This window comes from Etheostoma spectabile, unplaced genomic scaffold, assembly GCF_008692095.1.
Source record: "Etheostoma spectabile isolate EspeVRDwgs_2016 unplaced genomic scaffold, UIUC_Espe_1.0 scaffold00018619, whole genome shotgun sequence".
NCBI classification, from domain to species: domain Eukaryota; kingdom Metazoa; phylum Chordata; class Actinopteri; order Perciformes; family Percidae; genus Etheostoma; species Etheostoma spectabile.
In genome coordinates this window covers 76,922-97,891 of record NW_022604356.1, presented here as the reverse complement: position 1 = coordinate 97,891, position 20,970 = coordinate 76,922, and the positions used below count along the sequence as shown (strand labels likewise).

Genomic DNA, 20,970 nt, shown 5'->3' with positions numbered 1-20,970 from the left:
ACAGGTTTTTATGGTTGATCGTATGAAAATCTTTCATATTGGAACTAGTTTTGCTTGAACACTGTGACAACACATATCCTGTACTGGATATGGAGGCACTGACTATTTGTCTAATCTTCTGGATTTTGTCTATGAAGAAGGAGGCAAAGTCATTGCAGGCCTTGGTAGATAACAGTTCAGATGCTACTGGTACTGGAGGGTTTGTTAACCTATCGACAGTAGCAAACAAAGCACATGAATTATTATTGTTTCCAGAGATAATATCAGAGAAGACCTCCTTGCCTTCGTTAGTTCCAAATTATAAATGCAAAGTCTCTCTTAAGCAGAAAATGCGTTTGGATTGGTGGGAAATGGAGATGGGCGTTGCCAAGAGGAGGCGCCTTTTTGATTGACAAGAAATGGATATGAAGTCTCTCAGGATTGGCAAAAAATGGAAGGGAGCTTTGAGTTTGATTGGTGAGAAAAGAAGATGAGAAAGTGGACAAATACAGTGGTGTGAAAAAGTGTTTGCCCTCGGCTGAAACGAGTATCCGGTACGGATAAAGCACTTTTGCCGAGTACAAGTATTATCCGAGTAATATGAGTCAATATCCGTGCTCGGATTGAATACAATTCCTCAACTGGCCGCGCAGCGTTCTGTGATAATCACAGCGCCCCCCCGCCTACAAACCCGCTTGGATCAATCACACACACACAGAACATGGAGAAATGCGCTCCCTCGGCCTCTCTCTCTCTCTCTCCCTCTCTCTCTCGCTCCATCACGCAGGCAGTCGGGACTGCGGATCTGTTCCGTTAACGTTTAGGGTTTCTTCAGCTTCAGGTTTGTTTTTAACTTCGATTTGTAGTACTAACAGACATGCAGGGCTGCCAACTCTCACGCATTGGCCGTGAGACACACGCATTTGACTGGTTTCACACGCGCACACGCCACACCCCCGATTTCTCACGCTGAAGTGTCAGCCCGGTCGGTCAAATTTCTGAAAGATGAGTTTATCTATAGATCTACCTGTTGAGCCCCTCGTGATCAACTAGTTGTGCTTTCAGAGACTGTGAGGGGTTCAAGAGCGCTCCCTGTCTGTGGAATTTTCAAATTGTTGCAAAATGAGAACATTTTTTTCACGATCCATCCCAGGTGCATTTCCCCGGCTTCAGGTATGAGCCCTGAGTATCACAGACCGTCCGTCGCTTCGTGTCCACTCTCTCTGTAAAGATGGAGGTGAGCAGCGCGGCTGGTAGTGGAGCAACTTCAGTTCATGTTAGTGGACTCGATCTAGGGGGGGCAGTGACGCGTTGCATCCATGCGTAGACCTCCGATGAAGAGCAGCGTACAGCCACCTCTAAACTCTGTCCGAGACCAGAGACCCAAATGGGCCTCTGAGTCTGTCAGACGGTCTGAATGAGATCTACCATATCAGCGGAGGAATAACATGTACAGCAGACTATATTACACCATATACTATAATATACTATATATACTATATTACAACTCTCCACATCTCGGACAACAGAGATGGGAGGAGTTATGTGCACAAAGTTGTAAATATGAGCAGAAATCTGGTGAAACACACCTGAGCTATACTAGCCTATACATACTATAATATATATATATATATATATATATAATATATATATATATATATATATATACGATACTGCAACGTTGGGCCACTATTGTCCATCTCTAACCTCTGTGCATCTCTAAATGTAACTGTAAATAATTAATTTGATGTTTTTTAAAATGAACAAATAGTCTTTATTTTCACAAAAAAGTAAAAACAGTAAGTGGGGTACAGAGGATGACAGCCAAACATTACTGAACATTGGCACAAAGGTTAAAGGATTAGAATTTATGTAACTCAGTGGTTCTCATTCTTTAGAATTTCAGTGGTCTAAGTTGATCCCTCAACATTAATTTAACTTTGGGTCCCTGGTCCCTACACCAGGGACCCCTGGACCTGTTCCCCACAGAACCAAATCTTCTCAGCTGTTGCTGACATATGCTACTGTCTCTTCATGTGGTTCATTATGTTTGACACATTGTGTGGGTCAGTTCTTATATCATAAGAAGTTAATAATGTAAATGCTGAATGCCCTAATACCTGTTGATACTACAACAACACAAAGGCTCCTAACTCTACAGTTTTGCACATATCATGTAAGACTTGATTTCTCCATTTTTTTTGCAAAAAAACTCTCCAGAAAGTGCCATTTAATGGTTTATTTTTCAAATTTTTTTCCTGGGGGGGCATACCCCCAGACCCCCCTAGGGAGTCCCCCATCCACCCACATATACCAAATCCCAATTTAAACCCTAAAGGATAAAGACCAAAAGAAATTGCTTTGTACGCGGCAAAATATGGGTTGGCCCCCCCCAAATCTCACTCCAAGGTTTTTGGAAAAGTTGGCAGCCCTGTAACTATGGGACAAAGATATACTTACTGTTGAGTCTGCTGCTGGTAGCGCTCTGTCTCTGCCCCCCCCATCCACAACCAGGATGGCTGCACCCATAACTACAAACTCAACAACTCATATCAGATCTCCACAGACCGATGGGTGACGTCACACATGCTCTGTCCGTTAATATTAATGGTCTATGGTTAGTCATGACGTTTAAGGAAACGTTCAAAATTAGACATTCACATAAAAATAAATATCAGTGTAACACTGCAGCGTGTCTGACTCTCTGTCAAACAGAGAGGTAAAATGAAACAACACGTCAGGATCCTCTTATTGGGGGAGCGTAAGTCATTGGCCCTGAAAGCTGGAACGTATATCCCGAGCTAAAAGACTAGCAACCAGCTGCTGGAGCTCGGTTACTCCTGCTGGTTTATAGGTAGTTCACTGTCTCAGGGAAATAGAGAAATGGATACATTTCTGCTCTAATTGTGTTTTTTCTTTAATGTTAACATAATTAATTACCATAGCGAAGTTACGTTAGTAAACCTGGTATTGTTGTTTTGTCGTCTAATCAGCTTCCATCTACTGAAAGCAGCTTTACACGATAAACAACGCTAACGTTACTTAAGTAGTCTGGGATTTAAAACATTTAGCTAAGTTAGAGCACATAGACTTGCTAGCAGACTGTTAACCGGATAGTAGCTAGCTGTCATGAAGTAGCTAACGTTAGTAGGCTACTATAGGTTAAGGAGCGTTGCCAACACGTGCACATAAAATACATGAAAACAATCCAAATACATGCAAAAAATAAGTTAAGGACGGTGCAAAATTCCTCATAGACTTCAATGGGAAATCTTCGTGAAATCACTCAACATCGCTCAAAACAACACCTCTTTGGGGCCATGCTGCATCGCCATACTATAAATGTAGAAACATGATTACAAGTTAAAACCGAAGACAAGACTTTGGTGTTTATTGGGCTGAATGGGCATTCAGATATCAAGCACGGTTTCTCCCAAATCACTTTTCAACCATCACTACTCTAGTGTTTGTAGCTGTTGGCTTTATTCACGCTAAAAGTACTGTTTTTTAAATGGAGTCTGGTTGGTTTAGTGCTAGGTACGTCATTTCTGTTTCTGGGAAACAGAAAGGTCTTCAATAGGTTATAAAAAGGTCTTTCTCTGAAGGGATAAGACACTTAACACTTCACCATTAAAACTAAAATGATCATTTTAGCAAAACTGGAGTGTTTTAGATATATATATATATATATATATATATATATATATATATATATATATATATGTATATGTATTTTGCTTAGGCTCTCATCGCTGAACACACCAGACTCTATGTAAATAAACACTCATTTTAGATCTGTATTACACACTTCATTCGAACTATGAAAAGCCGTTTTTGGTCTTCTCTACACTTTTCTAACCATCACAACTCTAGTGTTGGTAGAAATAAACACATATTTTACTCATTTACATGTGTATGTTGGCTGTATGTCAGTCATTTATTCCAGAAATGCAGTCGATATTGCTCTGCAGATAGTTTATGAATCTACATGTATGCATTTGGCTTGCCGTCTGCCTACAGACGCTCTTTGGCAGCCCGTCATGGCGTTCACCGATTGGAGTGTGACGTCACTTCCAAAGGGTCTATACATATAGTGCAGTTTGATATATTCATGCTGTATATTTTTAAATTAGTGAAAAATTGTTATATTAAAATAATTTATTTCCTTTATATTTCTTTTTATTATTACTCTGCTGTCTAGGGTTAGGGTTAGGGTTTTGTTTATATTGGTTTTTTTACCGTTGATACCTGATCTTATGTTATATAAGTTGCAATTTCCTTACTATAACTTTATGTTTTGAATTGCGATGTCTGAATGTTTTTAATTTTATTTGTTAATATTACAAAAAGTGTTTGTATTCTGTCCAAGAAAAATGTTTGTAGTTAATTCAATACACAGGATGATGCTAGGTTTGGGAAACCTCAACTTCAACCAAAACAATACCATGTGAAAGTCATTATCAATAAAACCTTTATTTAAAAAAATATGTGAAAAACTAAATAGCTGTCTCTCCCGGCTCTGCCTGCATTGCTGCATCTGCAAGAAAAAGGATAAATATAAAAGTAGTTGTGTATCAAAATAATCTTCTAATAACCCTATTAACAAAACATTTATTTAACACACTACATGTGCTAAATGGTCAGTGAGTTCCAGATCCTGTATTTCACACCCACACTATCACAATCATAGCTGTGACAATATGCAGCGCAAATAAAAACTTACCATCTCTATTAAACGCTGCGGCTACGTGCAACAACTCCAGCTCTTGCTGGAGTTGTTGCACTTTACTCTCCGCAGCCTCCTTCTCCCTCTTATGCTGCTCCAGCTGTCTTGTGAGCCACCTCTCCCGGCTCTCGGCAGCCCTCCTAAGCCGGTGTTCCCGGCACACCACTGTCATCACCCCAGTTGTGGCTTCCATTATCTGGGGGAACAGGGTGTACCGGGGAACAGCCGGGTCAATGCAAGCATACTGCAATTCTAAAAAAAAGATTGTCATCCAACTGCATGGTCAAGCACTTTATACAATTAAGATTGACACATGGAACAATTTGTTGAATTAATTATATTTCTCATTGTTGGATGTGTTCATATTTGTTTGTTTTATGGTTTAATCAGATTTATTATCTTTAAAATATTTCATTATCAAAGTACTGATGTTAAAAAAATAAGGGGATCCATCCTTCCTCTTATTCTTTAAACTTAAAATATTTTTGCTATATTGAGGCTTACTTGTAATTATGTTATGTCCTATTTTCTTAATTGTAAATTCACTTTTAAAAACCTGGTGAGATAACTCTATACATATCCATATTCTACTGCTCTTCAAACTATTATACTGCACATACTTATACTTACTAGTCTTATTTATGTTATATATATATATTATTACCAGTATATATCACTGCTACTACATTGCACATATCTTACTATATACCCCTGGTTTAAACATGCAAAAACACATTTATATAAGTGATTATATTTGTATTGTTATTTCAAATCTTATGATAATGATAATTATGATAAAAAAAACTGATAATTGAGTTATGATAATTAAGATGTGTGGTTTACGTCAGGCTGCTGTGTACCTGTGTTTTTACATTATCTGTGTTACATGACAGCAACATAAGTTAAAGATGGGATTCAATTAAACTTTTATATTTCTTGAAAAGTACTAAATAAATTGACTGAAAGAGACTTTTACGTCAATTGCAATTATTTGTGAACCTTTTCACTGTACTGCAAATTTTGGAATTGTTGCTATTTTTAGAATGCATGTGTCACGCAGGACGTGTACAAGCTCTTCACATGGAAGCCGAAATAAAACGGTCACGCCACGCAGCTGACATGGCATGCAGACGTTATTAAGAATCAAAGCACACAAAAACCATTCAACCTACCGCACACAGCTGCAGGGCCTGCCGTGCCCTCTCAACGTCAGGGTCCTGGACGGACGGCAGTTTCATTGGTGATGCCATCTGAACAAATGGAGCAAAAAAGAAAACTCATACATTTCAGCATGCAACATTTACACTAATATTTAGCCAAATCAAGGCACATCACACTTAGAACCAGAACGGCATCCAAGTTAGTCACTAAATTGCCTACTTTCAAAGCAATTATGCTAACCTGCCATGTGCTTTTTGGATTAGCTAGCTAAATCAACCTTGATGTATAAAGAAATATCTATATAGGCCTATAGGCTATCTATAATGGTCTTTCTGAAAGTCTGCAACTACACCAGCAAATGCTAAGCCATATGTTTAACACCACAAAGAAAAAAAAAATAACATTTGTTAAAAATGTAATACCTAGACAACTTTACTGACTTCTGTTCGCTGCACCAGTCCAAATGAAAGAATGGAGTAATTCAATCTTTCTCCACAAAAAGGGATTTGGGGGCGCTCTCTCCCGATCGCAGTAAAGAATCAACTTCTCTTTTTCTATTCTTTTAAGGTGCCAGGTGATCGACAGCATCAGCAGAAAAATGCACAGAATAATAATAATAAATAATTAAAATTCAAAGAAGATAAAATATTATATTAGTGGCCATTAATAAAAAATAAAACCATAATTAACTTTGTTTGTTATATGTTTATTGTGATTTTCTATCAGGAGAAATAATGCTTGCACCCCCTCTGTGATTGGTTGAATTGAATATTTGAAAGGGGCGGCGCGTAGAATAATTCCCCGTGGATGCGGTTAAACCGTACTTTATTCTTAAACTGAGTGCTTTCACGTACTCAGGGAGAGAATAAGGTTCCAAACATACAGAGAGAGATACGGAGATTAGGAGAGATAGCAAGAAAGGGAGAGATATCAGCACTATTTTCACAGTTTTCATCATTGAAGGACTTCTTGCCAGCACTAACAGTAACCGTTTGTTTGCCAGCTGATTGACATTGTTAGCATGCTAACGTATTTTCTTTGCAACACAACATGAATGTAGTTAACGTCAAGTTAGTTGGCTAAGGCTACGATCGTTTCTTGGCTAGCTAACATTACCCAGAGTTAATCAGCGGGGCTAATAGAGCTAACGTGGCTAACGTAGGTAGGTAGCTAGCTATAACGTTACAGCAGACTCTGTTTAGCCGTTTAGTTAAGACTTAACTATTAACGGTTAACTGTGTGTTTTTTTAGAAGCGACAAAGGCTCAAAGGTATGGGCAATTTATTTAATGTACACTGTTGGGGATGTGTAACGTTCCGTAAAATATGCCCCAGACCCACTTAGCGCCAAATTTACCACTTCTTTTATTCTAACATTACTTTGAATGTTTACCATAACTTATGGCATGGTCGAGCTCAACATTTAGTGTATCAGCTCTTCTTGGCTGCCTCTGCCACAGATCAGAAGTTGGTCGTAGTTTTAAAAAAAATGTTTTAACAGTAGAGTAGCTAATGTCCACACCAGTGTATTGACCGACAAGCAATTCTGTGTTTGTGAGCTAAAATTGATGAAAATGCTAACTAAGGGAAGAAATAAACAGTTGTATTATTTCAGTACCGTTACTGTATTATGGAGACCTTATAGCAGCAATGAAACCACATAATGTAGATATAGTGAGTGGAAGTGAGTGATCTTTGAACACTGGTTGTTATTCTTTTAAAAATGAATAAAATATTCATTAACTAATTGACTCAAAGCTTAACCATGTGGTGTGATACTTCACACTTTATCTGTTAATGTTGTAATTAATTACGATGCTTTTGCATGCTGTGTGTATATATCTATAAATGTCATGCTGTGTTTGTAACCTATGGAGGAGATACATATAAATAATTTAATGATTTAATTTAATTGCACCAACAAATCCTATGCGGATCCAGTTAGAGGCGTGTCTACTCATCCCCCCCTCCGTCTTGCTACACAGCTGAGCACCATCATCATTATCACCTCATCCATATTTATACCTGGGCTGACCACCTCTTCGGCGCCAGTTCGTTACCAACATTCCCGTGGTAACTGGTCCAGTACTAAGCTGGTTGTTATTCCTATACCTTGCCTTGTACTAAACTTGTGTGTCTACCACAGCGTTCGTGTCCCGTCCCGTCTTCTGTGTTGCTTCAGCCAATGCTCATTTATGGATCTCCTTCATCTCCCACATCACCTCCCGTGTCAAGATTGTTTGTTTGTTAATTGGTTATACTTTCTCCCCAGTATTAAACCTGCTCTTTTTTTTATCACACTCCCGCTTGTGGTCGTTCTGTGTCCGGGTCCAACACTAACTCTTAACAGACAAGTTCATGGTTAACGGGAAGAAAACACAAGGGTTATATAGATTTTAAAAAGGTCTCTGATGGGTTAAGACACGTAACACTTTTATTATTTTTGGTTTAATTTATATAAGGATGTGCACTAAGTAGTAGGCACACTCTTAAAATTTCTGCAGAAGCCCGAGACACTTGCCCACGCGTAAAAACACCACCTCTGATTCATAGTTTAATAATTTATCAACCATACAAGCTAGCGACTTACCAATGGTTGCGTCTGAAAGGTAACGAGTTAGCGGTTACGCAGGTCTCTTCCGGGTCTTTCTAGCCTCTACAGGTGATTTTCTATCCAGCCTGGAACTTCAGCCTCTTTGGGCTTTAAATCCATACTGTTACATCCAAGATTGATCCACTTTATGTCCATAATTCATCGCGTTTTGGCTCATATCTGCCGCTAGCTCGCAGCTCTGTGTCTCCTCTCTGTTGTTTAGGGAAATACAGGCCCCAGTATGCCCATATATGGGAGACAACGTCACCATCTTGTATGGAAGGCCAGAGGGGACAAAAAGGCCAATAGGCTGTATAGAAAGCCAAGAGGGGCACATTTTTGACACAAATTTGCTTGTGTAGCATTGCTGTGGGTGTAATATCCATAAATATGACATTATTATGTTATTATTGGCATAAGTCAATGTCATGAGAGCAAAAGCGTCTTGACTTTCTTTGAAAAAAAGTATGTATTTTGTCAACTGTATAGGTTATAATGATTATTTATTCACAGTGTGACTCCCAAGACATATGAGAAGTGTTTTAGAAAGGAAAATGGCTTATTTATTACTTATCTGTCTGTGATGTCAATACATTTCTGGAAGATTCATGTTCCGTTTTATTTATTTATTTGCTTTTAAGGCCCTACAACAATTTTTAACATGCAAGTGACCTCACTGCAACCCAACTATTTTAATAACCCAGTTTGTCCTAAAAAAATGATGTTCATATCTTGACTGTAGACAACAGGGTTGATGTTTTACAAGCTTTTTTATAAAATAAATCCAGACGGACAATAAACTGTAAAAATGGCCTCAGGTCTCAGAGGGTTAACCTTTGGCTCTGCGATGGAGGAAACTCTGATTTCCAACTCTGCAAAACACAATTTTTATTTTATAAAAGACAAATAAACAGATGAGGAATTTCTTTTCAATTTTGTTTTTGTTTTATTTCAATCATGTATCTGTCAGGACCACCGGATCACCCGGAGTTACCCTCCACTTCCACAGCTGAACCTGCAGGTCTTTGGAGCATGGCAGGAAACCGGATCACCCGGAGTACTGCCACGTCTCCTCAGAAGAGGAGGGATGGATGGATGGATGGATGGAGGGATGGATGGATATTGATAGATAGATAATGTCCAGTTCACACAAGACTTTATCCCAGACTTTAGAGTAAAGTCTAGCGGTTGAGGGTAATAGGCGGGGAATTCAATTCCTCCCTCCTCTCTTTCTTGTCTCTCTTCTCCTTCTCCTTTTCTTCTTTTTTCAGTTGTTTCATTTCCTCCTTCCTTCTCTTCTCATTTTCCATTTTCACTTTCTTCTCTCTCTCTGCTTCCTCCTTCCTCTTCTTCTTGTCTCTCTTCTCCATCTCCTCCTTTTCTTTCCTCTGTCTTTTTAACTCCTCCTCTGCCTTCTTTTCCTTTCTTCTCAGCTTGGCCTTCTCCTTGTCGGTTTTCTGGGCGAGCTCCTGGAGGCTGAGTTGAAGAACCCGGAGCTCGGTGTTTTGCTGTTGGAGGATCTTCATCTCTTCCTCCTTTTGAGCCACCTTGCTGTCCCACTCGTCCTCCATCTCTCTTCTCTTCCTGTCCAGCTCCTCCTCTCTCTTGGAGATCTCCTCCTTTGCAGCCCTCTCGTGCCTCACCTGATCTTCCAGAGCCGACAGTTTTCTTTGCCACTTGGCCTCGCTCTGGATGATCTCGCTCTCTTTCTTTTCTAGCTTGGCCAGACACTGCAACGTCTCAGTTTCAAGGGTTAATATCTTGTTGATCAGGTCGTTCTTTTCCACAACGACCCGGCTTAACTCCTTGTCAAAGACCTCTTGTGCAATTTTGAGCTCGACGACTTCCTGCTGCATTTTCACAATGGAGCTTTTTTCCCGTCGGTCTAACTCAATCAAGTCCTTATTTTTCATCGTCAGATCCTTATTTTTCAGCATCAGATACTCATTTTTCATTGACAAATCCTTATTTTTCATTGTCAGATCCTCATTTCTTTTCGTCAGATCCTCAGTTTTCATCGTCAGATCCTTAATTTTCAATTTGAGGCCGTTGACCTCGTCCTGCCAGGCCTGTCTCCTGCTCTCGTCCTCCTCTTTAATGGATCCATTGAACCCGTTGACCTCTGAGCTACAGTGGTGTGTGACTGACTCCGTGAGGTTGTTGTCTTGGACCAACCTTTCCTTGAGAAGGCGGATCTCTTCATCCTTGAGCTTCTGGTCCTTCTTCAGGTCTTTCCTCATGGATCTTTCTGACTGTAGAGCCTTGAGGATTTTCCCCTTCTCCTCCACCAGGCACTCGTCCTCCGTCTCTCTCTTCTTCTTCTGCAGCTCCGTCAGACTGAGGCTGAGCTCGGTGTTTTGCTGTTGGAGGATCTTTATCTCTTCCTTCATTTGAGCCTCCTTGCGGTCCCACTCGGCCTCCGTCTCTCTGCTCATCCTTTCCAGCTCCTCCTCTATCTCGGAGATCTCCTCCTTTGCAGCCCTCTCGCGCCTCACCTGATTTTCCAGAGCCGACACTTTTATTTTCCACTTGGCCTCGCTCTGGATGATCTCCTTCTTCAGGTTTTTCCTCATAGATCTTTCTGACTCTAGAGCCTTGAGGATTTTCCCCTTCTCCTCCACCAGCCCAGCATTCACTGAGACCAGCTCCTCCTTTTGGTTTCGGACCTCCAGAAGGATCCTTCTCAGGCTCTCGAGCTGTGCGTTGGTCGCCATGATAGCCACAAAACTTATTTCTGAAGATATTTTAACAATATTTCTTGCAGTACTGGAGTATTTTGTAGTAGTACTTATAGTATTGCAGTTTGGAGAAGTGTTTTGAGTTTTGAGCTCTGTTCCTACAAAAATGTGTCTCTTAATGGAGGACAGGGTTCAAGTGAAAGGTGGTGTGTCTCTCAGTAAGATACAGGCTCTGTGTTCAAAGCCAGAGAACGTCATCAAAGGACGTGTGATGTCACACACTTGTGACATCACACCAAACCTTCTACAGCAGTGTCATCAAAGAATGTGTGATGTCACACATTCTAACCCTTATATAAATTTTAATCTTTTCCAAAATAATATAAGTTATAATAATATAATAACAATTCCTTCAAAATAAAAGTCCAGTTAAATGAAGCATGCCATTATTTGCATCGTGTGGAACCCTCTTTAAACATGATCAGTACTATAAACAGGACATGAAAATAAATTGTTTTCACAACAATGTAATCTGCAATATTACAGTATAACTCTAATTACAAGCAAAATAAAAAATGAGCTGCTACTTCCTACTTGTACTCCGTACACCTCAGAGGGGGATGTTGTAATGTTTACTGAACTACATTTATCTGACAGTTTTTGCTTTATTGCTTCAGGCGTGTTTCTGCAACAGCTCATCAAGTATTGGAGACAATATAAACTATTGAGGAAATATTTTCCTTTGACATTGATTCAGTATTAAACGAGATCTCTGCCGTCTGCAGCAGAGAAACAAGCTACAGTGGAAGTTAATAGGATAATTGACCGGCTTGTATTTACGTTGTTAAAAGTGCTCGTTTTGCTACTGACATACTCAGATTAAAATTCTAAATGTCTGACAACATTATGGAAAAGATTTCTAAGGAGGTCGACCTTTCTTAAGATTAAGATCCTTTAAAAATAATAAAAGTCTGCGAAATTGAGTTCGCTAAACCCACCAGACTCCATGTAAATAATCAGTGATTTTAGCATCGTAAAATACGGCTTTCTGAAACCGCTCTGAGCAGCACTGGCTCTGCTGTCTGGAGTGACTATCGGCTCCGTTTGCAGTGTTTTCTTTGTTTCATTTGTTTCATGACAGCGGGCTCGGACTCTGCAGCGATTGTTTGCAGTGACAGGAAGTTCCTGCACAGTTGATCAGGAAGAACGAAGAGGATGCAATCAGCCTGGCGTTAGCTTAAAAACAGATCAAAACAAACTGTTGAGACAGTGCATCAGTGAAGAGAAGGGACATAATCTCTCTCTGAGTCTCTTCAAGGTGCAAATGGCTTTCTGTGTGTTGTAGTTTTTTCCCAGAAGGCCTCAGTGGTCGAGGATCTGCAGGTTTCCTGAAACGATCTTATTCTCCAGCAGGGAATATCAATCCGGTCCCCTTAATTGGCTATGATAAAAAACATCTGGTTATTAACCCTTGTGTTGTCTTCCCATCAAAATTAAAAATTAACACTTTTGTTGACGCTTTAATTTTTTTTTTTTAGCTTTTTCTTACAATTTTGTCCCTTTTTTCAACACTTTTAATGCTTTTTTGGACGTTTTAAACTCTAGTTTTCCAGTTATCTTTGGATTTTATGATTAATAAACCTCATTTATAGGAAATTATACCTAATGTTTGACTTAGAAAAGCAGAAATTAGGAATTATTGAGGCTAAAATTAAAGGAATGGATGTTTATGATAATCACAGACTGGAATATGTCAACTTTTACTCAATACTATTTAAAAAAACAATTCAATTTGTTTTTCAAATGCTATGAAATTGAATAAGACGCCCCAAAATTAATGAAAGTAGAGACTTGTACTTGGCAAAGAGCGTTGGGTGGAATCAATCATGTTATTTTGGGGAATTAAAAAGAACATTGAGACAATAGAGGACAACATGAGGGTTAAATCATTTTGCGGGCGTTAGTACACACCCCCCTATGTTAAATTCCCATAGAGGCAGATATTTATTTTTAAAAGTTATTTTAAGGATCAGGATACTATGCATCCTGTTAAAGTTATCTTGTTCTTGTTCCCCCCCCCACTCTGACATCTCTCCAGTAGTGCATGAATAGGTCCTGAGCATGTGTGTGTTTCAGGCCTGTGTGTAGTGATACTAACAGTGTGTACACAGAGTGTAAATTGTAATTTCCCCACTGGGGATGAATAAACAAATTAAAATTAATTCTCCCCGCTTGGACCACTTCCTGCCCCGTCAACCTCCTCCCGTGCTAAGACTGTTTGTTCCCATGTGCTGTCTACCAGAAACGCGGCGTTAACGAGAGGCATCGTGCTGGGGAACTTCTTCATAATGTCAGTTTAGTCATTCATATTTTAATCCTTTTTATTTTCTTCCAAGAAGCCATATTTGAGCACACACACATACAAGTAGACTCATTTAAATATTAAGGGGAAGATTAAAAATAGAAACTGGATCTGTGAATTCTCACAGAATCACAACTGAATTCATATCTTGCTAATAAGTCAGAATCTTATTGACCTGGAGTCCCAGTCTCTGTCATAATAATCACATATGTTATGTTTTAGGCCTATTGGCAGACATCCATCTAAAATGTAGCCATTGCCATATAAAGACATGTCCTCCATGTCCACTGAAGTTCCTCAGCGTCTCTCTAGTAACATTTGTGTGCTCCAGGTAGCTTTCACAAGGCTACTTTTACTTTTATACTTTAAGTACATTTCCAAGCTTGTACATTTTTACTTCTACTTGAGTAAAGAAGTTTAATCAGTACTTCCACTTTTACCAGAGTATTTTTTCTAAATGTCGTCTATCAGGTGTGATTGTGATTGCATGTCAGAGAATAGCGCGGACACGCGCCTCACACCGCAAGCAAGCGCGCACGCCACACAGAGACAAAAGTGAGAGAAAAGAAAAAGAGACTAGCTGTCTAAAGGATAATCAACTGAGATCGTGTGCATCTTTGAGAACTATAAGTCATATAAGTGATGTTGTCCGTTCATTTAAGCCTGTTGTTGTATTGGTCTGCAGTTCTGGTACATTTAAAAGTTAGTTTGTTGGTGTTCTTCACCTGTTACCTAAGTTACACATGTTACCTAGGTTACACCTGGTAACACCTGGCTGTTGATTTGATATAATGGCGATTGTTGAACGTGCTCATTAAGATAATGTAATAATAGTGGTTTATTGTTATTATTTACTAGCATATATGATTCCTGCATTGTGTATGGTAGCCTTTACAATGTTATTTATTTATTTCATTACCACACACAGCCATAGCAGAGCTGCCCCCCCCCCCCCCCCCATGTTTATTCTGATGCTTGATTGTAATAAAGCATCAACAGAGAGAAGATGTCTCCGTCTGAGTTTTAACAGACAAACCTGGGACCAGGTTGGAAACCAGAATCAGTTCAGCTCACTAAATTTAAATGATTTCACTGGAGTTAGTTATTATTTCTGCAAGTCTTTTCTCCATGTCCACTGTAGTTTCTCAGCGTTTCTCTAGTAACATCTGTCTGGTCCAGGTAGCTTTGTCATTCATAAGGCTACTTTTACTTTTATACTTTAAGTAAATTGCTAAGCCTGTACTTTGTTAAGTTAAATCAGTACTTCTATTTTTACCAGAATATTTTTTAACACAATTATCTATACTTCTACTTGAGTACGGAGAGTGAGTACTTTTGTCATCTCTGTTGATGTGTCATAAACACTTCATCTGCCTCTATCTCAATAACAATTCTTTTCTTTTTTTCAAACAGTAACTAAACCCCTAACCAACATTTTTTACCTGAAAACCAATGTATGTGAGTGTCGAGTAATGTTATTTTGGATTCAGGTCCAAATTTTGACATTTTAGTGCAATGCAAAGGTGCATAACAGATTGCCTTTTACTTACCTGGAGCGATGCAGAGCAGGGGGGGCCAACTAGTCAAGGAACAGCAAGAGACTTGGTATTTAAGACTACAAACTGACTATGTGACAGATGTGTAATCTGTCATGTCCTGCCTTCTGAAGCTCTAGCCAGGCGCCATTCCTCGCCTAAAACAATATGAGTCATTCCAGTAAGTGAAAAGGAAACTCACATATACAGAGATAAAATTGAAACATATGACTCCCTGATGGTCTAGTGGCTAGGATTCGGCGCTCTCACCGCCGCGGCCCGGGTTTAATTCCCGGTCAGGGAATGGTCAGGAATTGAGAGATTCAGGTGTAAGATTTGAAAGAATAAGTTTGTGGACCTGTCTTTGGTTGATTTGTCAAATTCTTCCTTATTAGTTTAACACTAGAACCCCAACACTTTTAAAGAGTACCATTTCCTTTAAATTAGACCCCCGACCGCGGATGTCTCCTTTTGTCATCATTGATGGTCATAAACACTTCATCTGCCTTTATCTCAATAACTATTCTTTTCAGTTTTTCAAACTGTAACTTGTAATGAAAAACTACATTTAACCAATGATTTTCATATCAATTATTCATGATAAGATCTCCAATGCCTCTCAGAGTATATGACTTCTGTATCTTTCCTCTGTGTCTTCTCCTTGTAGGAGACAACTGAATTTGTTATGTCTTTGCATTTTCCCACCAAGGAGGGCTCGCTGATTCCACTCTGGAATCCAAACGACAAGGAAGCAATTTCAAACAGCAGGGGTAAGTTAAAGTTTCAATTCTGTTGGATAAATTATTTAAATTGGACATTGAGACGGTTTGTGAGACAAATATTGACTGTGATTTAACTGAGGGATTCGGGGAAAGTTATATTTTGTTTTGTAAAACTTCGGGTTGCGTACAAAACAGGAGAAAGGAGGAGCTAGTTTTTTTCCAATTCTTCTGTTCACACTTGGCACTATTTCACATCTTCTGTCTGTAGTTCAATATTCTGTCAGGACTTAATTCTGTCTACCCCACCTCTTCTTTTTTTCTTGTTCTGTCTTGGCAAGAAGTATTAAGCTTTTAGGTCATCTGTCCATTTCTACATCATAATCAGAAACACTTTATTGATCTGTGAAGGGAAACTCTTGAAAAGAGTGCACCTTCGAGCCAGACTTGAACCAGCGACCTAAGGATTTCAGCTTTATTCTTCTACAGTCCTCCGCTCTACCAACTGAGCTATCGAAGGGGGACAATGTATATGAACACACTTCCCATTCTTGTTAATGTGAAAACACAGGACCCCCTGGAGGGCATTTCTGACTCATCAGGGGCTGTAGCTCAGTGATAGAGCGCACTTCACAGTCTTGGTGCCACAGTAAATACATGTAGATATATTAAGGTTTACTACATATTCGCTGTCACTCAAATCCATGACAGAGCATCTGTGACTGAATCCAGTTTAAAATCTCTATGTGTCAAAAATTAACATGTCTAACAGGATTTTAAACATTGACAGTAAAACATGAATGGTGCATTTCCCCACGAACATGCAAAAAATCAGTTTTCATCAGTTTCTGTGTGCACTGCTGCGTTGCTAAATGAAGGCGATAAATGAAGGCGTTAAATGAAGGAGATAAATAAAGGAGATAAATGAAGGAGATAAATAAAGGAGACTTCCCCACAATCGTGACAATTCCTCATTTGCCCTCTCACATCTGGCAGTTGGTAATTATTCGGCTGCTGGCCTTTCCTCCTCTTCCTCATGCCAGTCAGTCTCCGTAGTTCTAGTGCCAGGCTGAGACTTCTCTCCCCAGTGGGACGTCATCGCCGAATTGACTCCATAAACCCGCGAACACCAAAAATGACCAAAAACTAACTTTTAAAACTATTTGGAGACATTTTTAAAAATGTTATGCATATCTTGAGTGCTTTTTGTACCCAATAATCAACAGTGGTGGTTAACTTGCAACATGGGCTTTAAGTCCAGTACTTGAGTAATTGTCCTCAGTCCTAGTCCACCTCCAACTGATTCATTAAGTGAATGTGGAGCTGTTGTTCCCCTCCTGGCCTCCAGGCGGCGACCTTCTTTCATTTTGAACTTTATTCTGAAAAACCCTGACTTGGAGAAAACCGGAAGTCTCGTTGCTTCACTGTGATCTCGGGCTGGCGGCGGGATAGCTGTGTTCTTTGTTATTAGTGAGTTTTAAGAAGACAGAGCTCCAGGTGAACCCGCACACACTCAGGTAAACACTTTGATAACTGCCCTTTACACGCCAGTGTGTTGTAGCTTTTGTGTGTGTTGTAGCGTTTGTGTGTGTGTTGTAGCGTTTGTGTGTATTGTAACTTTTGTGTGTGTGTTGCAGCTTTTGTGTGTATTGTAACTTGTGTCTGCGTGTTGTAGCTTTTGTGTGTGTGTGTTGTAGCTTTTGTGTGTGTGTTGTAGCTTTTGTGTGTGTGTTGTAGCATGTGTGTGTGTTGTAGCGTTTGTGTGTGGGTGGTAGCGTTTGTGTGTGTGTTTTAGCGTTTGTGTGTGTGTGTGTGTTGTAGCTTTTGTGTGTGTGTTGTAGCTTGTGTGGGTGTTGTAGCTTGTGTGGGTGTTGTAGCATTTGTGTGTGTGATGCAAGGCAAGGCAGTAATGTAGAGCTTTTGTGTGTGTGATGTAGCTTTGTGTGTGTGTTGTAGCATTTGCGTCTTTGTGTGATGTAGCTTTTGTGTGTGTGTTGAGCAGGGGGAGGAGGGGCTGGTGGGCTTATTGTAATATTGATGTTGAGGGTCGTTGAAGGTGGCAGGCTGGGGGGGGAGTAGGCTAGGGGAGGTGTGAAAGAGGGGGGGGGGGGGGTGAAGAAGGCGAGTAGGCAGAGTCCAATCTGTTAAAACCAGATTCAGCTCATCTGCCCAGTCCTGGTCTCCGCTGGCTTGGGTCCCCCCCCCCCCACCTCTGCTGTGGCCTGAGATGTTCTTCAGCCCTCTCCAGATGTCCCTGGCCTTGTTCTGTTCCAGACTCTTTTCTAATTTTCTCCCATAGATGACCTTCCCCCTCCTGATCTTGAGCCGGAGTTCCTTCTGGACTCTGTGCAGCTCCTCTCTGTCCCCTGATGCAAAGACCCTCTTCTTCTCATTCAGCAGGGCCTTAATCTCAGAGGTCCCCCAGGTTTTGTTGTTGGGAAAACACTGGACCAACTTGGAGGGCCCGGTGTTCTCCACACAGAAGTTGATCTAGTCTGTGATGCATTTGGTCATGCTGTCTGTGTCGGTGCCGTGGGGGGGCAGAGTGCTTCCCAGTCTGTAGTTTCAAAGCAGTTTCTGAGCCTATCACTGACCTCCTCAAACCACTGCTTCACAAGCCTCTCCACAGGTTGTTGTTTGGCCCCCACAGGGGGGTAGTCTGGGACCAGGTGGACCAGGTTGTGATCTGAGCGGCCGAGTGGGGGGAGGTGGGGGAGAGGTGTATGCATCTTTGATGTTTGCATACAGTAAATCCAAAGTTGTGACGCCCCTGGTGTGGCATTTAACATACTGGGTGAAGGGGGGGGGGGGAGCAGAGGACAGGGAAGCATGATTGAAGTCCCCGGAGATGAGGAGGAGGGAATGGGGGTGCTGGTTTTGAAGTTGAGAGACAACAGTGTGAATTTGATCTGTAGCTGCAGCAGCAAACGTTCACACAGCCACGTCTCGGTGAAGCACATGAGGCTGCACCCCCGCTACTCCCTTTGCAGCCGGGTCAGCGCCGTCAGCTCCTCCAGCTTGTGTGTGCGTGTTGTATCTTTTGTGTGTGTGTGTTGTATCTTTTGTGTGTGTGTGTTGTATCTGTTGTGTGTGTGTGTGTTGAACCGTGTGGGCCACCGTAGCAGTCTGAGGGGAAATGACCTAATAAAGTTGTGTGTGTTAACTCCAAAGTCCATGTTTTCCCTTTAGATTTCTTCCCGGTGTAAGAAGCCACAGTGGAGATCTGCTGGACATCGGGACCAGAGACGAATGGAGGAGGAGGACCAGGAGCAGAGGAGGAACGAGGTCCCCAGAAGACCAGCAGCAGACTGGGCCTCTGATAGCAGCCGTGTTCAGGTCAGTGTTCTCCTAGCATAGAACCTTCCTGGCTTGGCCCTGGTGTCTCCACTGTTCACCCAAATGCTTGCTTGTGTCAAAACTCCTTAAGTGAAAGAAAAAAAAATGCAAACAATGAAGTGACTTATTAGAAATGTATTTTAGTCCTTAAAATGGAAATGTTTCATTCACAGGATCTCAAACATAACATAACATGTAACATTGCTGTTGTTGATCAAATTAAAATGTTGATTACCCCGGTCACACTAACAGGTAGAGGCTGGTCACCAACCTCAGACATTTTTAGAACATATTGCTGAATGAAATCTGGGTGTTCTGGCTGCCCATCCAGTCTGACCACTGCAGGGACCCTTAGAGTGAGCACAGTCCTCCAGGCAGAGACATTGTGGAGTTGTACAGTAGGACAGGGTGACGGTGGCTGATCCTGCAAGAGATATCACATCATAATGTAGTATTCACTCAGTTACATTGCAGAAATCTACCAGAAAAATTTATAAAAAATATTTGTTAAAAAAAACACACACACACACACACACACACACACATTCTGTGTTGTCATGAAGAAAACTAGGGACAAAAAGATTTGAATCTAGTAAAACATGGTCAGCTAGAATTCACTCACACCTCCCATTAGTTCTTCTTACCCTTGTATCATTATCTCTACATGTTTCCTCCTTGGGTCTACCAAAGGCGTCCTCAGCAGACGGCAAGCTGGCGACCGGAGCAGTAAAGGAGGAGGAAAAGAAGCAGCCTGCAGCAGCAGTGAAGGAGGAAGAGGAGGAGTATGTGGTGGAGAAGGTTTTGGACCGCAGAGTGGTGAAGGGAAGAGTAGAGTTTCTGCTGAAATGGAAGGGGTTCTCAGAGTAAGTATGAGTCTAGAATATTAATGCTTGGTGTTCTTGGTCCTGAGATATATAATATATTTACATATTGCAAATAAGTGTCAGCATGGTATCATGCCCTCAAAGTTGAAGGTTTGGTATTTTGACTCTAAGTTGCAGACCCACAAATAACCTTAGAAATACAAAAAAGGAATAATAGGAATGATTTTTAGAGTGAGAATGTATTTCCTAAAAAACAAAGTGTGAGGAGATGTTCTTCTGTCTGCACTCACCTTTCCAGTGAGGATAACACATGGGAGCCACAAGACAACCTGGACCTGGACCTTATCACTGAGTACATGCAGAGACACGAGGAGGAGGAGGAGGAGGAGGAGGAGAAGAAGAAGAAGAAGAAGAAGAAGAAGGAGGGCAAGAGGAGAGGTGTCAGGGAGGAGGAGGTGAGTGAAGGAAAGAGGGTACTCCAGACTGAAGAGTCACAAAAATCTATTCAATCCAAACTTTATTAACACACAAACACAGCGTAACCATGGTAATACAGCAGTGGAACTTAGACACAGACATGCTGTGAACAATGCTTCTGGTTTTACTTAGCTCGCTCCACCATGGCACCTCACTAACTCACTCACTCTGTCTACAAACGCAGATCAATAGACATGCATGTATTGTTGGGGGGTCATATTAGGCCACCCCCATTTCCACCAATCATTACATCTTTGTATCCAAAACCTTTACATACAGTTGTGTTCAGAATAACAAACGTGTTTTTAAAGAAGTGAATAATGCTCCAAATCCTTAGAATAGCTTTTAATCCCATAATGCCAATGTATTGGGAACACTGGCCGTTCATTTCCAAATCAGAACATGACCAACATGGATCAAGTTTGTGTTCTACCTTTTACAGGAAGTGAAGACAAAGGAATATTAGCAGTATTTGCATTTTTCTTTACAAACTCAATTGTTTACTGTATAAACTGAAAAGTATGTCAGGGTTTGAATCCCTGCACTAATATTTAGTTGCAGAACCATTATTTCTGAGAACT

At 40.7% G+C, this 20,970-nt stretch overlaps 1 protein-coding gene across 1 annotated transcript; it reads right to left on the bottom strand.

Annotated features, from left to right (window-relative positions):
• Positions 1-9,578: 9,578 nt before the first annotated feature.
• LOC116681420 (trichohyalin-like) lies at positions 9,579-11,172 on the bottom strand. Its single transcript, XM_032509618.1, has one exon. It carries the CDS (start codon positions 11,170-11,172, stop codon positions 9,640-9,642), a length of 1,533 nt encoding a protein of 510 aa, XP_032365509.1. The 3' UTR covers positions 9,579-9,639.
• Positions 11,173-20,970: the final 9,798 nt, after the last annotated feature.

Excerpts from the sequence above, each read along its gene's own strand:
- LOC116681420 (XM_032509618.1), bottom strand. The coding sequence starts at position 11,172 with ATGGCGACCAACGCACAGCTCGAGAGCCTGAGAAGGATCCTTCTGGAG.